We start from the raw sequence: 21,906 nt of genomic DNA on the forward strand, positions 1-21,906 counted from the left end.
GTTAACTATAAACAAGACTGTAGATAATCCAGAATCCTAAATCTAATGTAACAATTGTCATGTTAAGAATAGGACATTATTGTTATTGTAAGAAAACTATCTATATGAAAGAATGTTTCTCTCGTGTTATCTTAAATAGAATTTAGCTTTGATGTAGTTTCTAAATATTAATTAATTTTATCTGTGTTTATTTATTTTTTATTTTTTTATTTATTTTTCACTAGAGGTCATGCCAGTAAAATAACTGGTGATCATATCATTGTTTCTTTAGCTTACTCTGTGAAATGTAACTCAGCTTGTCCTCGTATATTTGTATATACTCCAGATAATGACTTTAATATGAAGGTCGAAACGTCGGGAAATTAAAATAGTTTTTTATGACACGGTTGTAATGTCCATAATTTCAAATGAAAGTATATGTGAAATTGCAGATCTAGTAATTACAGAGACTGCTCTAGCACTGCCATTACATAAGAAACTCCAGGGATTGGATGTTTTTAGTGCATGGGAAATATTAGGAGGGTTTGTTTCAGAGAAACAGTAGCAGACTGCTTACCTAGAGTTAGGAGAATAAATCAACTTCGGAGTTAAATGGATGAGCAGTATTATTAAGCAGGAACTGTGAAAAAAAAAAATATAGGGAAATTAAAGAGATGTAGTTAAGCACATGAGCAATACAAAACACAAACCAGAAAGGCAACCATATCATACTGTATGGAAAGCTACTCATAAATCAGAATATGAAAGAAATCATCTTAGCATAATCCCAAACAGTTCGTTCAGTGTATGGCAAGTAAAAGGAAGAGTTTCTAATACAATAATTATGATGAATGTAGACTATAGGAAGGTATCTGAAGTAAACCAAGTAGTTGAATTATTGAGTGATCATTTTGCAAGGTCATATCATTCAGATATTATAGCAGTAAGTGTGTTGGTGGAGATAGATGAACTGGAGATACAAAGGATATTACAGACCCATGATGTGAATACAGCTATGGAATTAGATGGTATATCAGCTTGAGTATTATGAGAATCTACCAGGAAATCTTCAGTATCTTTTTAACTAGTTTGTTTTAAGTATCCATTTTGGATGGGTCCCAAGGGAGTGGAAAGAGGTGGAAAACAGTTCCATTGCATAAAGGAAGCTCCAAAACTGTGGTAGCAAAATACCAACCAATAGTTAGAGTATTTGAGAAGTTAGTTAAGAAAAAAAAAATCCAGGAATGGGTGGATAGGAACAGGTTACAATATGGAGGGAAATGGCACCTAGTTGTGAAGGGCAGGCAGGTCATGCCTAGTTATTTTTTATAATAAAGTGAGAGCTGAGTTTATAAAAGTTATAGCTAGGTGGTGTTACTGGGCTTCAAAAGCATTTGAGAGAATTCTTCTTGGAATTCTCTTGTATGAATTTCTGAAAATGGGGATAGATATGACACTGGCAATATGAATAAGAGAGTAGCTGATGGAGAGATATCAGATGGTAGTGTTATGTCATTGCCCTTATGACTTTTGTCTATATTTTACTCCTATTATGTTTGCCTTACTATACTATAATTAACTCTCTTCTAATTCTCGATTATCTTTAACACTCAATTCAATTTGAATCTATCACTCTCTATATTCTACTCAATCTATAATTTGGGCCGTTTCTTAGACCAGTCACGTGTATTCTTTAAATATTAGAGGCTTTGTCTTAGGAACAAAACCCTTAATTCTATTATCTGAGACTGCCTCCTGATCAAATATTGGCACATTTATTTTTTAAAGCTGCACCAGCCAATATCCTAGGATAGATGAAACTCTTATTCAAGGAGAACTTCTTAGAATAATAATAGTGAAAGTTCTAGCACTTATACTCATATATAATCTAATTCAATTCACCTATATCAAACTTAGTATGCAGTCGTGGCTCATAAATCTCTACTATACTTCTATATCCCTCCGCTTAGGTTCAGTTTTATGAGTGGTAATTTGAATTCATATCTCAGGCCAATATCAGGTATAAAATACAAACATGTTTATTGAGGTCTAAAATTTATATACAAGGAATGCACTAAACACATGGTTATTTCAACTTTATTCTAAGTAAAAGAGTTAGGTAACACAGCTAAATACCCTTGAACATGAATAATAACTCGCTCTACTGAATTGCTCATTAAAATACAAAATTGCTAGTCTATAATTTTATCCCCTCAATCATTTCTAAGTTACTTAATATTTCTCACATTTATCATTGTTATATCACATACAATCTCCTTCTTGGACATTTCTTTCCAGTTTGGACAGGTCACTGCCAAATATGCTAATCTCTTAAAAGTTCACTATCAAATGTCCACACTCTAAATTACATAGTGTCCACTCATTTCTTTAACTGGAAACAAAAAAATAAATTCTCTACCTTACCATCCTCTGGAATGATTATCTGGTCCATTCACTGCTTTGTCTAGACATCTCGATCTTTCCACTGGCTTTCGCCCACGTGGTCACTTATAATGATCTCACGATATGGTCATTCTGAAACGTTACGCCGATGTGCCGCTCTGGTCTCATTCCATTACCGCTTACAATTTTCAGCATTACCAGTTCTTCAGTCTTGCTCAGCCTCCCTGTTATGAAGGGTTAGCTAGCTAGGATACTCGATTTACGGGAGATGATGCATAACTTCTACGGCCGATCCGGAATCACCCAGCTGGTGGGAGAGAGAGCCAATGTCCATGAAAAACAAACCAGGAACCAAAAAGCCTTGAGAGAGGGGGGAAAACCTCTTTTATACTGCCTCCTTTGGCGCCCTCTCTCCCTTATGTTTTTCCATACGGCACGCATCTTCTGCGTGTGGCATCTTCCGAGAATGCGTTCGAGCTTCATCTTCCATATAATTTCTCTCTGCCTTAGGCCATAAGTTACACTGGACGGCTAAGACGTGATCTTTAGACTTTAGCTTACACTCAATTAATTGACATACACTGCATAGGCTATTCTATTTTAACTACAATTTTATACAAAATTCCTTTCATGACGTTGTGTAAACAGGATTAATTTCACATTTCTAAATCAACGTTCTTTCAGCTACTTAAGGTTAATATATGCGTTTTTACTTTCTTGCCCAAGTACAAGTTTCTCATTGTTTACATTTTTGACTTGTTAGATTCTTAATGAATTAATTCCTTTCCAAATTTCATCATTCAGGATATAACAGTAGTGTATTCAGAAATAGTCCAGGAGAAGACCTATGAATAATAGTGTTCCCCAGTGCTCTGTACACAAGCCACTGCTTGTGTACAGATCTGATGCAGGAATTGATTTGAGTGAAAATATTAAATTAAAATAAGTCATGTTTCAAGAGTTACCTGAATGTGTTTCAATTTTTGGTGAGGTACCATGCATGTTCATAGTACCAGAAGCATCAGGAATAAAAGTGAGGAGTTATGATTGTTAAACGGGTAAATGCAGGGGGCACTAAAAATTGTTGCCTTGAGTGAAGCCTAGCTAATGAATATTCTTACCAGTGTAGAATATACTGGGCACAGCATTAATCACAGTGGATGGACAGGATAGCAGTGATAGAAAAGTATTGTCAATTATTGACAAAGAAACAAAAGAGTAAAAAAAGTGCAAGAAAGAAAAAGATTATTATTATTACTGGCAATTCCAAGGAGTTGTTAGACTCATCAAGGGAGGCCTTAAACATCATGTCAAGAAATATTCCCACATTTGTGCAGTATCTATCATACTTTGCTTTGAACTCATTCACAGGCATGGCACCTAAAAGAGACTCTGGCAACCAGTTGCGTCATGTGCCCATTTCATTTAAAACAATGCGGGATTTAATATCCCCTTAATTTAAATAATGTTTATATTGCCAAAATGAAGCCTATTGGCTCTTTATATTTAAGTTTTTTTACAATTTTTTAACGTAATTATTTGTCGATGTAAACTATGAATACATTATTTTCATTTTGCATCGATTTAATGATCTTTAATTCTTGGGGAAAAAAAAAGGTATTTAGAATTAATAGTTTTTAGCACAGTTTCATATATAAAAAATTGACCGGCATATTTGTGCACATGGCGCCAATAAGGAGGAATATGAATACAATGGCATCCAGGTCACCATCTTTGTCTAAAACTTTTAATTTAAAGGATTTTATTCAGTGTACTGTTTGTGAAATGTATGCTTTTAGGAGAGCGGTTGGAGTCTGGTTAGACATCGATAGTGGAGTGAATGTGTGCAGAAAGTGTAAGGAATGTGAGGATTTAAAGAGTGTTTCAGGTCGTTAGAGTGATATCGTTATCGAAAGTGAGAATGTAGAAAATAGTGATATACGAGGTATGAATAGTGATATTTGCATGGTAGTACCAGATAGCTGTGAGAGTGGCGTTGAAAGTGAGAATGACGGTAAACATACAGAACGAATGAATGAATTAACGGATAATAAAAATGATGCGACAAATGCAATGAGTGAGATCACATGGTTATGCAGAGTGATACACAGGGCAAGACGGCAGCTGGAGCGTTGGCAAAAACGTTTACCGAGCGTACCAACTAATAAATAGCAAAAGTATGATAAGAAAAATAAGAGTATGATTGTGAGTGTAAACAAAATGAAAGAGCGAATGTTGTACAGAGATTCTTTAGTAAGAGGTGTGATAGGTGAGAGTTTAACAAAATCGTACCAACCTGGTGCGAACATTAAGGATGTAAGCGAGTCAATTAGAATGCAAAAATAAAGGGTGAAAGAATTGATAGTAGTAGCAGGAACGAATGATTTGAAAGGAGACAAAATAGCTATGAGAGAGGATTTCAAGGAATTACTTGAGGTAGCAAAAGAGAAGAGTGAGAGAGTTAGGATGGTGAGTCTGTTGCCGCGGTATGACAGTGAAGAGTGTAGAAGGAGGGCCAAAATTGCTAATGACTTTATGCGTGGATTATGCAGGAGGAGTAGTGTGGAATTTGTGGATGTGTGGAGTGAGTTTGATGGGCGAAAGTATTTATAGAAGATGGATGGTTTACATTTGAATGGATTTGGTGTACGGAGATTTGAAAAGGTGTTGTTGAATGAAGTGGAAGTGCAGAATCAGGGAAACTAGAGTTATTAAAGGGGGAGGGAAGTAGATATGCAGACTTTAGGGAGATAGTTGAGTGTATGAATGTGTGCAATATGCCCAAGCGAGTATGGAGGACAACAAATCAGAATGGGATAGTTAGTATAAGACATCAAAATAGGGATAAGACAAATGGGCTTCTGCATTCATGTATACTAATGCCATAAGTATTTGGAACAAGAAGGAAGAATTTTTGGCCTTGGTTGGCACTTCCAGGCTACAGGTTATTGTCATTAGTGAAACATAGCTGACAGAAAATGATATAGCTAGTAGGATTGAATGTGAGGGGTATGGTGTGTTCAGGAGTGACAGGGAGAATAAAATGGGGTGAGGAGTGTTATTGATGATAGCTGATGAACTACAGCCAAGGAGAATATAAATGGAACTGCAGGATAAAGAAAATAGTACATTTGAAGCTATTTGTGTGATTGAGGCTAGCAGAACAAAATATACAGTTGGGTGCTGCTATAGATCATGTAATGGAATATATGGTGGAGATAGTATGCATAAGCAAATAGAAGAAATGAGTGGAAGGAGGGTAATTATTATGGGAGATTTCAACTACGGTAGCATTGATAGAGGACACATGGGAAGAAGGAATTGGATTTTATGCGGTTATTAGGGAATAACTATCTGCAACAGCATGTAATGGAAAATACTAGGGGTCAGAGAGTGCTTGACCTAGTAATTACATCTGAGGATTTGGCTGTAACGAATATGACCGCATTGCCACCAATTGGTGAGAGTGATCATAGGGTCTTGACTTGGGAGGTGGCTAAAGGTGTGGAATTTAAAATTAAGACAGAGTACATGTGGAATTATCGGGCTGGTAAGTATGACAAGCTTAGGAGTTTGATTGGTTCAGTGCCATGGCATGCAAAACTGCAAGGGCTGGATGTTGATAGTGCATGGGAGGGGGTTAAGAAGTGTTTGCATGAGGCAAAGTCTGACTTTATTCCTAGAGTCTGAATCATAAATGAAGTAGGGGTTAAATGGATGAATAACACCATTAAGCTTGAGCTGCAAAAAAAAAAAACAACTGTGGAGGGAATGTAAGGAGAGAGATAACTGGCAGGCACGTGAACAGTATAAAGCACAGGCCAGAAGGGTAGCAAGTGTGGTAAGAAAAACAAAAGTGGATTATGAAAGAACATTAGCCATGCAGGCTAAAGAGAATCCCAAACAGTTTTTTCGATGTGTTGCAAGTAAAAGAAAAAATGTATATGGCAGAATGATTTTAAAGAATGCCGATGGCAGGGAGGTAACCGAATCAGCTGATATAGTTGAATTACTCAGCGAGCATTTTGCAAGATATATCATCCAGGTAGTGACATTGCAGGAATGAATGAATGAACCAATAGCTTATATAGGAATTGTGGTGAATGAAGTGGAGGTGAATAGACTATTGCAAAACCTCAATGTCAATACATGTGTGGGATTGGATGGTATACCAGCTCGTGTCGTACGTGAAGTGGCTGAAGATTGTCAGTGCCCTTGACCATTTTGTTTAATTTGAGTCTCTGGTCTGGATTAGTCCCAAGGGGGTGGAAAGAGGGGGGAAAATAGTTCCACTGCATAAAGGAAAGTCCAAGACTGCTGTTGTAAATTACCGACCGATCAGCATATCAGGAATCATTGTCAAGGTCTTGGAGAAAATAGTCAAGAGTAAAATACAGGATTGGATAGATGAAAATGGGATACAGCATGGTTTTGCAAAGGGTAGATCATGCCTCAGTAACTTGCTCATGTTTTATAAGACAGTGACTGCTGAAATCAGAGAGTAGTTTATTCAAGAGTAGAGTCCAAAAGATGGCCTGTGACTACTGGTGTGCCACAGGGTTCTGTTCTTGGACAATTACTGTTCAATTTTTTCATTAACGAGAAGGAAGTGTTCATTTGTTTGCTGATGATGCATAGTTGGATAGAGCAATAGTGAGTGCACAGGATGTCAAAATTTTGCAAGATGATTTGGATAGCTTGAAGGACTGGGCTAAGGAGGATAGGTAGTTGAAGTTTAGGGGGCATATCTCAAAAGTGGCTAAATCAACTCATCAAAGGTGCTGATTTAGCCACTTGGTTGCTGAAAAATACTTTAACAAGCAGAGACAAAAAAGTTATTGTTCCTCTGTATCAAGCCTTGATATGACCTCGTCTAGACTACTGTGCCCAGATTTGAGCACCAGGGTTTCTTCTTGATGGGGAGGAGGTGGAGAGGATCCAGAGACGAGTGACCAAGATGATAGCAGGTCTATGGAATGAACCTTATGAGACAGGTTGAAGATTTGTGGGTTGCAGAAATTGGTTGATAGGGTGGAAAAGGGTTGATATGATTGAGACATTAAAATTACTGAAGGGTTTCTATAAGATTAATTCAGAAGATATTTTTGAGAATAGGACTGGTGGTGGGAGGACTAGGGGCCATTCATGGAAGCTGAGCAAGTGTGTGGTTAGCAAGGGTGTTAGAGCTATGTTTTTTACTTGGAGAGTGGTGAATGATTAAAATAAGCTGCCAGAGTCTGTTGTGGGTGCCATGATAGATACTGTGTGAATGTCAAATAATTGTTCTTGACATGATGTTAGGGCCTCCCTCGATAAGTCGAAAGACTCCTTGGAGGTGGTTATAATAATAATATTTTATTAAAAATCAACTAATTAATTAATCCTAAATTAAATTATTCAGTTTAAATTAAAGAAAATTGACTGGCATATTTTATTAAAAATCGAGTAATTAATTAATCCTAAATTAAATTATTTCAGTTTAAATGCAAAAATCATAAAACTAACGAGTAAAATAATATTAAATTACACACACTTACCTTTTAAAAATGTATTTTTCTTTTTAAATTTGTTTCACTATAAATTTACAATTCATACTTCACTCAGTGACTCACTAGACACAGAGGGAAAACTAAACAGTCACTGTTCACAAATCAGAAAAAGATAAACCAAAAACAGAAACACTTGTTTTATTGCTGCAATAAAACACGTGCTCTATCGTTACCCCACTATGGGCCGAAACATGCCAACCGATATTAAAATTTTAAAACAGACAAAGCGTTCCAGGATCAAGGGTGTAAGATTACATATCTCAATCAATTTTACGATTATAATTTGTGGAATTTTTTAATCGATCCAGGGGGAAGTGCCCCCCCACCCCCAGGATGCCTATGATGGTGTGATTGCATTTTTATCATTGTATGAAAGTTCTTGAGAGGGCATAGCATATCAGGGCTAATCTTAATTGGTCCAATGCAATTAATTGCAAGATAACTTCTGCATCGAGTGGGGGAGCAATCTGTTTTTTAGGATTTATGAGAAAACAACAATGAAAGAGAATGCTATTTTGGTTGGTATATTTTAAATACTCAAAGATGAAAATATGTGAACCATTATAAGACATGTAAGAATAGGAAAGAATAAGTGCGAGTAGAAACGCTTTCATTAATGGTAAACAAATTATTAATAATTATCATTTGTGATATGTGTCCTATAAGTTGCTGGGTAGAGTGAATAGCACGATCCGATTAAGTCTGAACATGAATAAGTGAATTTATGATGGCATAATTAAAAAAAAAAAAAAAAAAAAAAAAAAAAACTTATGAAGAGGAGGGAGAGAGAGAGACAGAGTATTGCAGGAATAAATATGGTTTGATGGAGCAGCAAATCATCTCGTAAAATTTGTTGCACATGTTATGCATATTTCGCTCCGTTTTCCAAGAATTTTATTTTGTTTACTGAGACTCAGTATACATGACATCCGATTATTATCAGAATTATCCACACTTTTGGGAATCCTAAATTCATTAGTTTTTTTATTTTATTTTTTTTTAGTATCAGTGGTTCTGTCTTATCAATCTCACATATGCTGGTATTTTGTTGTAAAATCCATTTCCTTCCTCCGATGGGTCCTCTTCTCCTTCAAATCTATGTTCTCGTAGTTTAAATCCCTCAAAATAATTACTTGTCCTCCACTCATTGAGTCTGTTTGCTGATACATACTATCTCCAACATCTTTTCTCTCCTCTGGTCTATAACATCATCTAACTGTATATTTTGTTCTACTGGCCTCAGTCTCAAACCAGATTGCCTCAAATGTCCTATTTCACCGACCTGCAGTTGAACTTCTACTCTCTTTGATTGCAGTTCATTGACTATTATCAATAACGCTCCTCTCCCATTCTTTTTTCTCTATCCTCCCTGAACATACTATGCCCTTCACATTCTATCCCACTAACATATCATCTTCTGTTAGCCATGTCTCACTAATGCCAATAACCTATGTTCAGGATGAGCCAACCAATGCCAAAAATTCTTCCCGTTTGTTCTGAATGCTCCTGGCATTAGTGTATATAAAGTGTACATCACTAAAAAACATAATTTTGCCACTACTTACAAACCCATCAACCAGATCTATAACTTGTTATCTTCTCCTAAGGACAAACTCTCACCTCTGATGTTACCTGGCGTTTATGAGATCCCATGCTCCTGCAATTTGTCTTACTTTGGACAGACAGACAGATCGGTTCAGAAATGCATCTTGGAACATCAAGACCACATTCGTCTTTTCAAAATGCAGAAATCTGGTCTCTCTCAACACGGAGTTGAAAACCCAAACCGTAGGATCTATTGGAAAAAGTCAAAACTTTTACATAGATCTTTATGTAAACATGAATTAGTGTATTATTTAGGATATAACATGTAAAATTAGAATATAACATATTATAACATGTAAAATTAATGCCTAATTAATTTTGCCACTACTTACAAACCCATCAACCAGATCTATAACTTGTTATCTTCTCCTAAGGACAAACTCTCACCTCTGATGTTACCTGGCGTTTATGAGATCCCATGCTCCTGAAATTTGTCATACTTTGGACAGACAGACAGATCGGTTCAGAAATGCATCTTGGAACATCAAGACCACATTCGTCTTTTCAGAATGCAGAAATCTGGTCTCTCTCAACACAGAGTTGAAAACCCAAACCGTAGGATCTATTGGAAAAAGTCAAAACTTTTACATAGATCTTTATATAAACATGAACGTTTATATAAACAAAGTGCTGAAGCCCTAATACACAGACCAAATTTAAACCACAATGACATTCTTACTATTCCTAAAGTATGGGAAGTTGTCATACAAAATTGTGTGAAATAGTCTCTTTATATATGTTTTTTTTTTTTTTTTTGTTCAGTTATATTTTAATTTACTTCTATAACACATTACTGCACGCATATTGAGATTCCATTGTAATCATGTGCCCTAACTATATGTTATTCCTAGTATTGTTTGAATTACTGTACTGAGGATGTCCCAAGATACTTGGGATGAAATATTTACATATTAAAACTTATTGTAGCAAGGCTTATATTATTGGGTTGTCTTGGCCGTTGGGCTGAAGTTCTCATTATGTTCACGGCCAAGACATTAGCCCCAATTAGCCCACTAGGAGGCGCCATTAGAACTTTAGGAACAATATTAGTTTCTTGCCTTCTTCCTCATTTGCTTTTGTTAGTGCCTGCGTACACATACCATATTTATATGTTCCTGAAGATGACAACGTGACATTGCTGAAATATTGAAGGTATTCATTAAAGGTATCTTTAATTAATATCCGTTTTACGCAGTTAAAACTTATCACTGTGGTTCGTATATGGGTTTTTTTGTGATAAAGTGCAAAAGCCTCTTAGTCCCACCACTATTCTGACACTTTAGACTGACTAACCTCATTCTGGTTTGTAACCAGTAGTACTAACTTAGGCATATTATACATATTCTTACACCCAACTGCCTCACTGATGTCTGTATATCCACTTTCACTTTATTCAACAACACTTTTTCCAATTTCCAAACACCAGATGCAAACCATCATTCTTGTATAAGTCCTTTTGCTTGTTAAACTCACTCCACACCACTCCTCCTGCATAACCTATGCATTGAGTTATCACATTGAGGGAACTGTACCCCAGGAAATTGATGAAGCCATGGAATTTTTGGGAGGAGGGGTAGTAGTAGAGAACTGAAGTTTATAGGGCATATTGCTAAAATAGCCTGTGTAGCTCATAGGATTACTTGTTTATTGAACAACACGCTTACAAGCAGAAATAAGGACGTTATCATTCCTCTTTATAAAGACTTAATACAACTACATCTGAATCACTATACTCAGATCTGGTCACCTGGGTTTCTTGGGGATGAAGAGGTGAAGTTGATCCATAGATAAGTGACTAAGATTATGTGTGATCAGTGGATAGATCCAAACCCTGTGAGGATAGATTGAAGGTTTGTGGATTGCAAAAGTTGGTTGATAGGCAAAAAAAGTAGTGATGTGGTGGTGGGGATATGATAGAAACATTTGATTTACTTAAAGGCTTTTATAGTATTGATTGGAAATTTACTTAAAGGCTTTTATAGTATTGATTGGAAATTTGAGCAAATGTTTCAGCACTTTTACATAGGCAAAGTATATGTTTAATCCAAATTATTTCAAAGCCAAATGCTTGTAGGAAAATATGAAAATTTTTTAAGTTGACATAAGAGCTTATGAGTACAATCCTTGGCATCCCTGAGTTGCCTTTGGTTTAAGTAGTCCCGAGTAGCCCAAGCTAAGGCAATTCGGGGAGGCTAAGGAGTGTATTATCGTACGCTCTCAGGTCAACTTACGAAACTTTCATAGTTTCTACAAACATTCAGCTTTGAAATAATGTTGGATTTAATTTAATATTCACTTTTGCCTATGTAATGCTACATCATCGAAATGAAGTCTTTTGGTTCTTTCTTTAGTAATTAGTTTCAGCACTTGGTTAGAGGAAGCAGAACAAGAGGTAATCCCTGGAAGCAGGACATGAGGACTAGATTTTTTACTTGAAGGAATAGGTTTCCTGAGTCAATTGTGAGTGAATGAGTACTTTGTCTGTTGAGGGTTTAAAGGAGAGATATGATAGATATTGTGTTGATAGGTTGGGTCTCACATGATCAGTCTTAGGACTCCATGCAAGTGCCTGTACAATAATAATAATAACATAGTCACCAGTTAACCCATCCTAATATCATTAAGATACAAATTAAATAACAGTGGTCCCTAAACATATCCCTGCAGCACACCGCAAATGACGTCCCTCTTCTGCAACATTGTACCCATGTACACAACTTTCTGATACCTCTCTGAGCGCCATTTGCCTATCCAGCTCACTAATTTAGCATGGAATCATATCTGTTCCAGTTTAGTTACCAGCTTACAGTGTGACAATCTGTCAAAAGCCTTTGCAAAATGTAAGTATACCATTGTATATGCATTCTCACTTGTCCAATATGTTTATCACTTTGTCCTCATAATCTAAATTCCGTAATCCCAATATAATCTTTGTCATTCTTCTTTGCACCCTTTCCACAGCTTCTTTATTTCATCAGAATCTAGAAGACCAAATCTGCACAGTAGTATATGTGCAGTCTTATCAAGGCCTTGTAAAGAGACAAACTGACTTCCTTATCTTTACATGTCAAGGTTTGCTTCAACCTTGCAATTATCCTCTGAGTTGTATTTGCAATTTTTGCTGTGTGACCTTTGCACTTCAAATTCCTGTCCATCATTACACCAAGATCTCTGTAGCCTCATCAGTTTCTTGTAGCACAACCCTGGTAATATAATATGTTGATTGGAAATCTCATCATGCCAAAGTGCATAACTTTGCACTTAGTAACATCAAACTGAGAGCCATTTTCATTTGCTCAAATTTCCAGCTTATACAAATCATTCTGTAAGTGATGGATAACAGTAGCATCCCTAATTGCCTTGCTTATCATTGCATCATCTGCAAACAATTGAACATTGTCTGTTACATCCTTCCTAATGTCATGAATGTATTAATTGAACAACAATAGTCAAAGGACTGAACCCTGTGGCACACCACTAGTTACTTTAAATATGGCAGATTCTCACCTACCATATACCACTTTTTGATATCTGTCTGCTAACCATCCACATACCCAAGTCAAGAATTTATGTTCCAAACCCATATTCTCTAGTTTATGCAACAACCTTTCATGTGGCATCCTATCATATGCCTTAGCAAAATCCAATATTATCATAGTGTATCCATCCCTTTTATCCAACTTGGCTGTAACTTTTTTGTAAAATACAAGCACAATATGACCTCCCTTTAAGTAAGCCCACACTGTTCCTTGAAGAGCTCTGTCTACTTATTTCTCTATGTAAGTGCTTACCAACTTCTCTAAAATCTTCATCACCATATCAGTGATATGGATAGGTCTACAGTTAGATACACTGATTTTTGCATCACCTTTGTGCAATGGAACTATCATATTTTCTTTCCATCCCTGTGGTATATTTCCTCGGCTGAGACTCAAGTCAGAAACATGCCAAAGCCTAGCCAATTCAACTGAATATGCCTCTAGCATGCTGATATTCCATCTGACCCTATTGCCAAATTCTTATCCAGGTTTTGCAACAGCTCTTCAACCTCATTGTAATGCACCTCTAAATCTTCATTCGCTGTTCACTATGTTATATACACCTGGTTGATATAGCTTAGCAAAGTGAGCACTCATTATTTGAACAATCTCATTAACTTCTGATGTTAGAGTACCATCTGCATTCATTGAAATTATTTTTCAACATTTATTCTTTCTTTTAATTGCAGGATAATGATTGCAGGAGTTCTTTTGGATTGCCTTTAGCCTGTGTTGCCAATTTCTTTTCGTACTCTGATTTAGCTCTACACAATACTCATTAATTCTTCTGATGTGCTTTTTATATATTTCTTAACTCCTGTCACTCTTATTCTCCCTATATTCCTTCTGCATGATCTACTTCTTGTTTCTTTCTTAATAAGGTTGCACATCCATTTCACTCTCAACCTATTTATTAGGGATACAATCTCTAGAAATACAATTAGATACTGCTACATTTAAGCACTTTTTCAAAGATTCCCATGCATTGTTAATATCATTCTCATTCAGTAACTGATACTATTGTACCAAAGATAGTATTCTCCTGATTAGTCATAATTATGGTCATAAAGGTAGAGAATCTAGGGGAATGAGGTTCTAGATGAATGATACTAGTACAGATCCTGGGGTACCTCCAGGCTCTGTACTAAAACCACTACTCTTTAATGTGTATATTAATCATATAGGGAATGATTTAAGGACAGGGATATTCATTTGATTGCAGATGATAAAAATCTAAGATGGACAGTAGTTGATAAGTGTTGTAGAAATTCTGCCAGATGATTTAAATAAATTGCCATTATGGGTAATGGATAATGATTTTCCATTTAATGTTGCATAATGGCAGGGTTATGCATTATGAAATGAAAAGGTTGCATACTGTGTATCTCATTTAATGGCACTGGATTGCAGGAAATAGATGAGAGAAAGGATTTGGGGATATTTGTGGACAGAGTTGAAGTTCAAAGGACATATTGCAAAAGTTAGCAAAATAGCTCAAAGGTTTACTTGGATGTTGAAACTCACACAAGTAAAGATAGGGAGGTTATTGTCTCTCTTTCTAAGGCTAGTACAGATCCTGGGGTACCTCCAGGCTCTGTACTAGATTTGGCGGCATCTTGAATGCTGTGTTCAGATTTGTTCCCCTGTAAACCAACAAAGCTGGTAAAAGCTTGCCTTTGTAATATTCAGAAAAAAGAAAGTTTTTAATACATGATGAATAGAGAGAGAGAACTAAGGTTCATCCCTCTGGTAGTTGTATATGAGAGTGGTTAGCAAGGGTGTGCAGACTAGATTTTTTTTTGCAATGAGAGTGGCGAATCAGAGGAATAGATTGCCAGAAGTAGTTGTGGATCCTCTGAGAGCGAATGTGTTTCAGGAGAGTTATAATCGGTGTTGTGTGTATAAAGATTGGTGTCGTCTTCCTTTGTGAGTTCTGACTCCAGAAGAGAGATACACATTATAATAATAACACAGGCCTGCAACATTTCAGTTATGAAAAGTTGTGTGGAAACTATTAACTGTTTCTGATTTATATTTGACCGCTGATTTCAAATATCTCTTCCATTTTTCTCTATCACATAAGGATTTTTCACAAAATGAATCTCAATATTACAGTAAAATAGTTTTAAAATGCATTATATTAAGTAAAATAACAGTATTTAAAATTTTCCATAAACATTTTCCTAGACTTAGCAAAGGCATTTGACAGAGTGCCACATGATAAGCTGATATTCAAGTTGCAGCACATGGGTCTGGATATCAGATTGGTCAACTGGATTCAGGATTGGCTTCCGATAGGTATCAGAGAGTTGTGTGTGGTGGAGCAATATTAAAGAGGCAGAAGGTTACAGGTGGGGTTCCACAGGGCTCAGTACTGGGACCTATATTGTTTAACCTTTATATCAATAACATTGTCCGTGGATTGCAAGGGGATGTTTGGTTGTTTGTGGATGATGCGAAGCTGGGAAGGGTTATTAGTAATAGTGCAGATGTGGTAGCCCTGCAAGAGGATTTGAATAAGCTAGATAGATGGGCAAATAAATGGGGGTATCAGTTTAATGCAGCAAAATGTAAGGTCTTGAGGTTTGGGACACATCGATAGGACGCTACATACTCTATGGGAGGAGTTAAACTGAAGGAAGTAGGAGAAACAAGAGATCTGGGTTTGATGATTGATAGAAACCTGAAATTTAGGGGACATATTGCAAAGGTAGTGAAGGTAATGCAGAGGATTGTTACAATAATGAGATGGGCACTGACCTGCGGAGATAAAATGGTTATTATTCCGTTGTATAAGACTCTGATCAGACCACACTTAGAGTATTGTTCTCATATCTGGTCCCCAGGATTTGAAGGGGATAAATTAACTGTTGAAAGGGTACAAAGGCGGATAACAAAGATGGTGTCGGGACTGTACAATGTTAGTTATGAGGATCAGCTGAGGGAGTGTGGACTGCAGAATTTGGTGGATAGAAGAAGGAGGGTTGATATGATTGAGACTTTTAAACTGTTCAGAGGTGGTTACAGGGGAGTTCTTTCACTTGGTTGACCAGCGGGAAGGAGTCATGACAAGGGGCCATCCCTGGAAGTTATGAAAGGAAACTGTGCGAAAGAGGGTGAGGAGTGGTTTCTTTTCATGGACGGTGGTTGAACCATGGAATGCATTGCCTGATGGAGTGGTGAGAGTGGGAACGGTCAATGCATTTAAGGAGTGGTATGATAGACTGTGTTTCCTAGGAGGGACCTCCCTCTATGAGTCTTGATAGACTTGTGTTTCTTAGAAAGGACCTCCCACGATGAGTCTTTTGACTCCATGGAGGCCGGAATAATAATAATAATAATAGTAATAATTTTTGAAATGAAAGTAATGGAAAAATTTTTTTAATTGAAGTAATTAATCTTTAGTACATACTTTATATTTCATTGGATGTCTTTTTCTTTTTCCTTCCAAGCTTTTGAACGTTTTCTGTGAAATTCTTTTCCTGGGTCATCTCTGTACAACATCCGGCAATAGTCTGCCTTCATGTTGACATTCCATCTGCCCTGATACCTCCTTTCCATCTCCTTGATGTCTTGGTGGAATCACTCTTTGCTGATGGTGCTCAGATTCTCAGGAAAGTAGTCTAAACGAGAGTTGAGAAAGTGCACTTTTAAGCTCATGGAGCATCCCAAATCCTTGAATTTCTGTAGTATGTCTTCCACAATCATTTTATAGTTGGGGTCCTTGTGATTTCCTAAACATTTGGTCACCACCTCTTTCAATGCTTTCCACACTTTGTTTTCAACAGTTGCCATGTTTTCTTCAAACAGTTTATCTTTCATAAGCTTCCTGATATCCGGACCGATATAAATACCTTCTTTCAATTTTGCTGTAGATAATCCTGGAAATTTTGCACAGATGTATTTAAAACATTCTCCTTCTTTCGAGAAAGCCTTGACAAATTGCTTCATCAATCCCAGTTTTATGTGAAGTGGAATAAAAGGATTTTTACCCAAGCAACCAAAGTTTTGTGTAACACGTTTTTACTTCCAGGTTCTAATGTGACTCTTTCTGGCCATTCCTTCTTGATCCAATGTTGCTCTCAATCTCGGCTGTCCCACTCGCACAAAAAGCACGGGTATTTGGTGTATCCTCTTTGTTAGGTGAATTTTTACAACCTCTTGAAGGCATTACAAATACCACTTAAAACACAGTTAAACAAATTTTAATGAATGACATCAACACTGTTACACAACACTACGTAAAAACATTAAAAAACCTCAAACACATTAATGTTTCGATATGCTGCAAGTAAAAGAAAAAATGTATATGGCAGAATGATTTTACGGAATGCCGATGGTAGGGAGGTAACTGAATTAGTTGATATAGTCTAATTACTGAGTGAGCACTTTGCAAGAGTATATCATCCAGGTGGTGATATTGCAGGAATGAAGGAACCAATAGCTTATACGGGAATTGAGGTGAATGAAATGGAGGTGAATAGTATATTACAAAACCTGAATGTGAATACATCTGTGGGATTGGATGGTATACCAGCTCGAGTCTTATGTGAAGCAGCAAAAGAATTGTCATTGCCCTTGACCATTTTGTTTAATTTGAGTCTCGGGTCTGGGTTAGTCCCAAAGGGGTGGAAAGAGGGGAAAAATAGTACCACTACATAAAGGAGGTTCTAAGATTGCTGTTGCAAATTACCGACTGATCAGCATACCAGGAGTCGTTGTCAAGGTTTTGGAGAAAGTTGTCAAGAAAAAAAATACAGGAATGGATAGATGATAACGGAATACTGTATGGGTGTCAGCATTGTTTTGTGAAGGGTAGATCATGCCTCAGTAACTTGCTCACATTTTATAACACAGTGACGGCTGAACTGGATAAGGGTAATGGGTTTAGTGATACTGCTGGACCTTGCTAAGGCCTTTGACAGGATACCACATGGAATTCTAATCAATAAAGTGCAGCATATGGGGATGGATATAAGGTTGGTGAGATAGATAAGAGGGTGGTTGATGGAGAGATATCAGAGAGTGGTTTATTCAGGAGTAGAGTCCAAAAGACAACCTGTGACTAGTGGTGTGCCGCAGGGTTCTGTTCTTGGACCACTACTGTTAAATTTTTTCATTAACGAAAAGGAAGTGTTCATTTATTTGCTGATGATGCAAAGTTGGGTAGAGCAATAGTGAGTGCACAGGATGTCAAAATTTTGCAGAATGATTTGGATAGATTGGAGGACTGGGCTAACGAGAATGGATGTCAATTTAATGTGGCAAAGTGTAAGGTTATGCATTTTGGGTGAAAAGATTAGCAGCAGTATACCACATTTTTGGAACTGTACTCCAGGAGATTGACGAGACCAGGGATTTGGGAGTGTTTAGGGAGTTGAAGTTTGGGGGGGGGGCACATTGCAAAATTGGCTAAATCAGCTCATTAAATCACTTGGTTATTGAAGAATACCGTGATGAGCAGAGACAAGCAAGTTATTGTTCCTCTGTATCGAGCCTTGATAAGACCCCATCTAGACTACTGTGCCCAGATCTGGACACCGGGATTTCTTCTTGTTGGGAAGGAGGTAAAGAGGATCCAGAGGCAAATGACCAAGATGATAGCAGGTCTATTGAATGAACTTTATGAGAACAGTTTGAAAATCTGTGGGTTGCAGAAATTGGTTGATAGGTGGAAAAGGAGTGATATGATTGAGACATTGAAATCACTGAAGGGTTTCTATGAGAACAGGTCTGGTGGTGGTGGAAGGACTAGGGGGCCATCCATGGAAACTGGGCAAGAGTGTGGTTAGCAAAGGTGTTAGAACTAGGTTTTTTACTTGGAGAGTGGTGAATGAGTGGAATAAGTTGCTGGAGTCTGTTGTGGGTGCCATGACTATAAATGAGTTCAAGGCAAATTAAGATAGATACTGTGTCGAAGCTGAATAGTTGTTCTTGACATGATGTTTAGAGCCTCCCTCGATCAGTCTAAGGACTCCTGAGTTGCTCGTAATAATAATTATAACAATAACCTTAGTAGTCAATGACTAAAGTTCAACTAAGAATCACACAAGAAAATGTAAGTGTCTGTGATGACAGGAAAGTCATCCATTATCTCAGTGAATCAGATTCAAGGTAGCCACCTGCACTTTTATCTGCATTCCTCCCTCCATCTCCTATCTTAAGAATGAGAAGTTTTGTGGAAAGTTCTTTATTTACCATAAAAATGCACTTCAAAAAGAACTTATACAACTAATTAGCCGTAAATAAAGGAGAATGAAAATAAATACCAATGCACTGAATTTAAGTCCAAATACTACTAATAAAAATAATAAAATTAGAAACTGGGTAAAATTGGTGAGGGATGGAATTTTTTTACTATTTTTTCTGAACTCAGCACCTAAAAATCTATAAGACTCAATTATTGCTTCTCAGACAACTTTTCCATCGCAGGCATGTGATATCGTTATATTTACTTATGTGTAACAAGGACAAAGATGTTACTGTCAAATTAGTAAAATCCTAGTTAAAATTATCAAAGAAAGTGTAGGATTTTTCTTTGTACATGTAAGTTGTTTGGTTTGTGGAGTACCTCAGTTAAGACACTATTTTTGGAAATTATATAATACAATAAAATGAACACCATACCTTCTAAAGTTGAAAACAAACCATTTAAACTAAATGTTATATACTGTATTTTACTACTGTTAATAAATCATTGATTTTGTTGGAAAATAATTTAAAACATTCTTTCATTTTTCCATTTTCATATGGAGATGACAGTTTAACATTTCTCATTTTTAAGTGCTATTAGTACAGTTATATTTTTTAAAATTATAAATTTTTTAGTCTAGATATATTCAGCCTTTATTTTTATTTTTAGAATGGTTTAAATGCATTACACTTGGCATCCAAGGAAGGACACTTAAGTATTGTAACAGAACTCTTGAGGAGAGGAGCTAATGTAAATGCAGCAACCAAGGTAAGAAAGAAAAATCTAAAAATGCCATTTCTGTGTTTGCATATATGCTTTCTGTTAAATTAATAGTGATATTAGTAGTGAACTAACCTTTATATTAAATACTCAGTTATATGATTTGAGAACAACTGGAACTTTGTTTCAGTTTTGCTAACATATTTAAGGTCTGGGATCACTAACAAGTATCACTGGAGAAATAGAACTAGCAAAAGAATTAGACGATTCCCACATTCATGTAATTGGTGGTACTGAAAGAAAAGTCTAAAACAGGTGAGAAACTGGTAAATATGTTATATTTGGACAATAGTGCTATTACTTCTTTATATCACTATTGTCCAAATATAACTATAATAAATATTCATCAACAAATATGAAGATAAACACAAAGGTAGGCTGGACAACATTGAATCAGTACATGGAGATGTAGCAGCTATCATAATTGATAAACAGCACACAAAGCAATATGCTAAAATTACTTTAAACTCAGAACTTCCAAACACAGACACACCACACTCAATAGTCACTACCAACTCAGGTTAAAATTTACACCAAAACTGTAAATCACTCATAATTAATCTTAATTATTATTATTATTATTATTACTGGTATCTCCATGGAGTCAGTAGGCTCATTGTCGGAGACCCAAACTATCAAAACAATATCTATGATACCTCTTCTTGAATTCATTTACAGACAAAGAAGCCAGGCAATGCATTCCACTCATTCACCACCCTCCAAGCAAAAAATCTAGTTCTCACACCCTTGTTAACCACACTTTTCCTTAATTTCCAGGGATGACCTCTTGTTCTTCAATCACCCTGAAATATTTCCCCTGTATCAATCTTATAAAAACCTTTTAGTAATTTAAATGTTTCTATCGTATCCCCTCTTCTCCGACTATCAACCAATCTCTGCGATCCACAAGCTCTCAATCTATCAATGTAGGGAGCATTTTTACATTAAAACTGAGCTTTTTTTTTGTTCCTTTCACCACACATTGCACAATGCTCTCTAACAGCAAATTTAGTGAGGAAAGATAAGATATTTAGTGGAATGATGCTATTGGCCAGGGAACACAGAGAGCAAAGCAGAAAATGTTTAGGTAGATCAGTTTTGCACCTGCCAAATGAGTGATTGTTGTGGGAGATTTTAACTATAGCATTTTAAATTGGACAGAGAAAACAGCAGACAGTAGTAAAAGAATACAAGTTCTGGAATTCTTAAGTAAAGTGAACATGAAAGTTGTGGGATCAAGAGTTTGGGATTTGATCCTTGCATCAGAGGATCTGATTGTAGCTGAGATTTCAGTCTCCCCACCCCTCCCATCCCCATGTGAGATTGATAATGTAGTCTTGATTTGGAGACTGAATAGACATGCAGAAATATCAAGGAAAAAGGAATTTATGTGGAATTATAAGGCAGATGACTATAATAATCTTGGAAATCAGTTAGGGATAGTTTCATGGATGTAAGAATTACTAGGGAGAGATATCAGCAGCTCATGGGATTTGTGAAGAAATCTTACTAAATTTCAGAACCGGAAGTGCTAGATCTGAACCATTTGATCATTCTTCCACTTACTTAAGTCAAGGATGGCTGCAGACACACACAAGGGTATCTCTCCTGAAAGCTAGTTTCCCCAACTGTGCTTTTCTGATTTTTCTGTGAACAACACTTTCTCAAGACACATCCATTAAAATCAAAACTGTCTGCCATATTTAAGTCTTTTCATCCATTGAACTCATTCCACACATGCTTGTGTCATTCCTCCTGCAAAACATATACATTGACTCATTTGCAGTCTTGGGATCTTTTTTTCTTCTTAACTTATCTGTATTATTCTGTGGTAGCAGACTCCAACTCTTTCCTCTTT

General features: G+C 36.5%; 1 protein-coding gene across 10 annotated transcripts in view; it reads left to right on the plus strand.

Annotated features, from left to right (window-relative positions):
• Window positions 1-21,906, plus strand: part of LOC150104251 (uncharacterized) — a 1,804,220-nt gene that overhangs the window by 368,141 nt on the left and 1,414,173 nt on the right. For all 10 annotated transcript variants that reach the window (XM_090396244.1, XM_090396248.1, XM_090396245.1 and 7 more), the window contains exon 3: window positions 19,938-20,036. In XM_090396244.1, the coding sequence (XP_090252370.1) occupies window positions 19,938-20,036 (99 nt within the window). The remainder of the gene's footprint in view (window positions 1-19,937; window positions 20,037-21,906) is intronic.

The sequence above is a fragment of the Typopeltis vanoorti genome, chromosome 8, assembly GCF_054136105.1.
Source record: "Typopeltis vanoorti isolate ZY-2024b chromosome 8, IOZ_Tvanoo_1.0, whole genome shotgun sequence".
Classification (NCBI taxonomy): domain Eukaryota; kingdom Metazoa; phylum Arthropoda; class Arachnida; order Uropygi; family Thelyphonidae; genus Typopeltis; species Typopeltis vanoorti.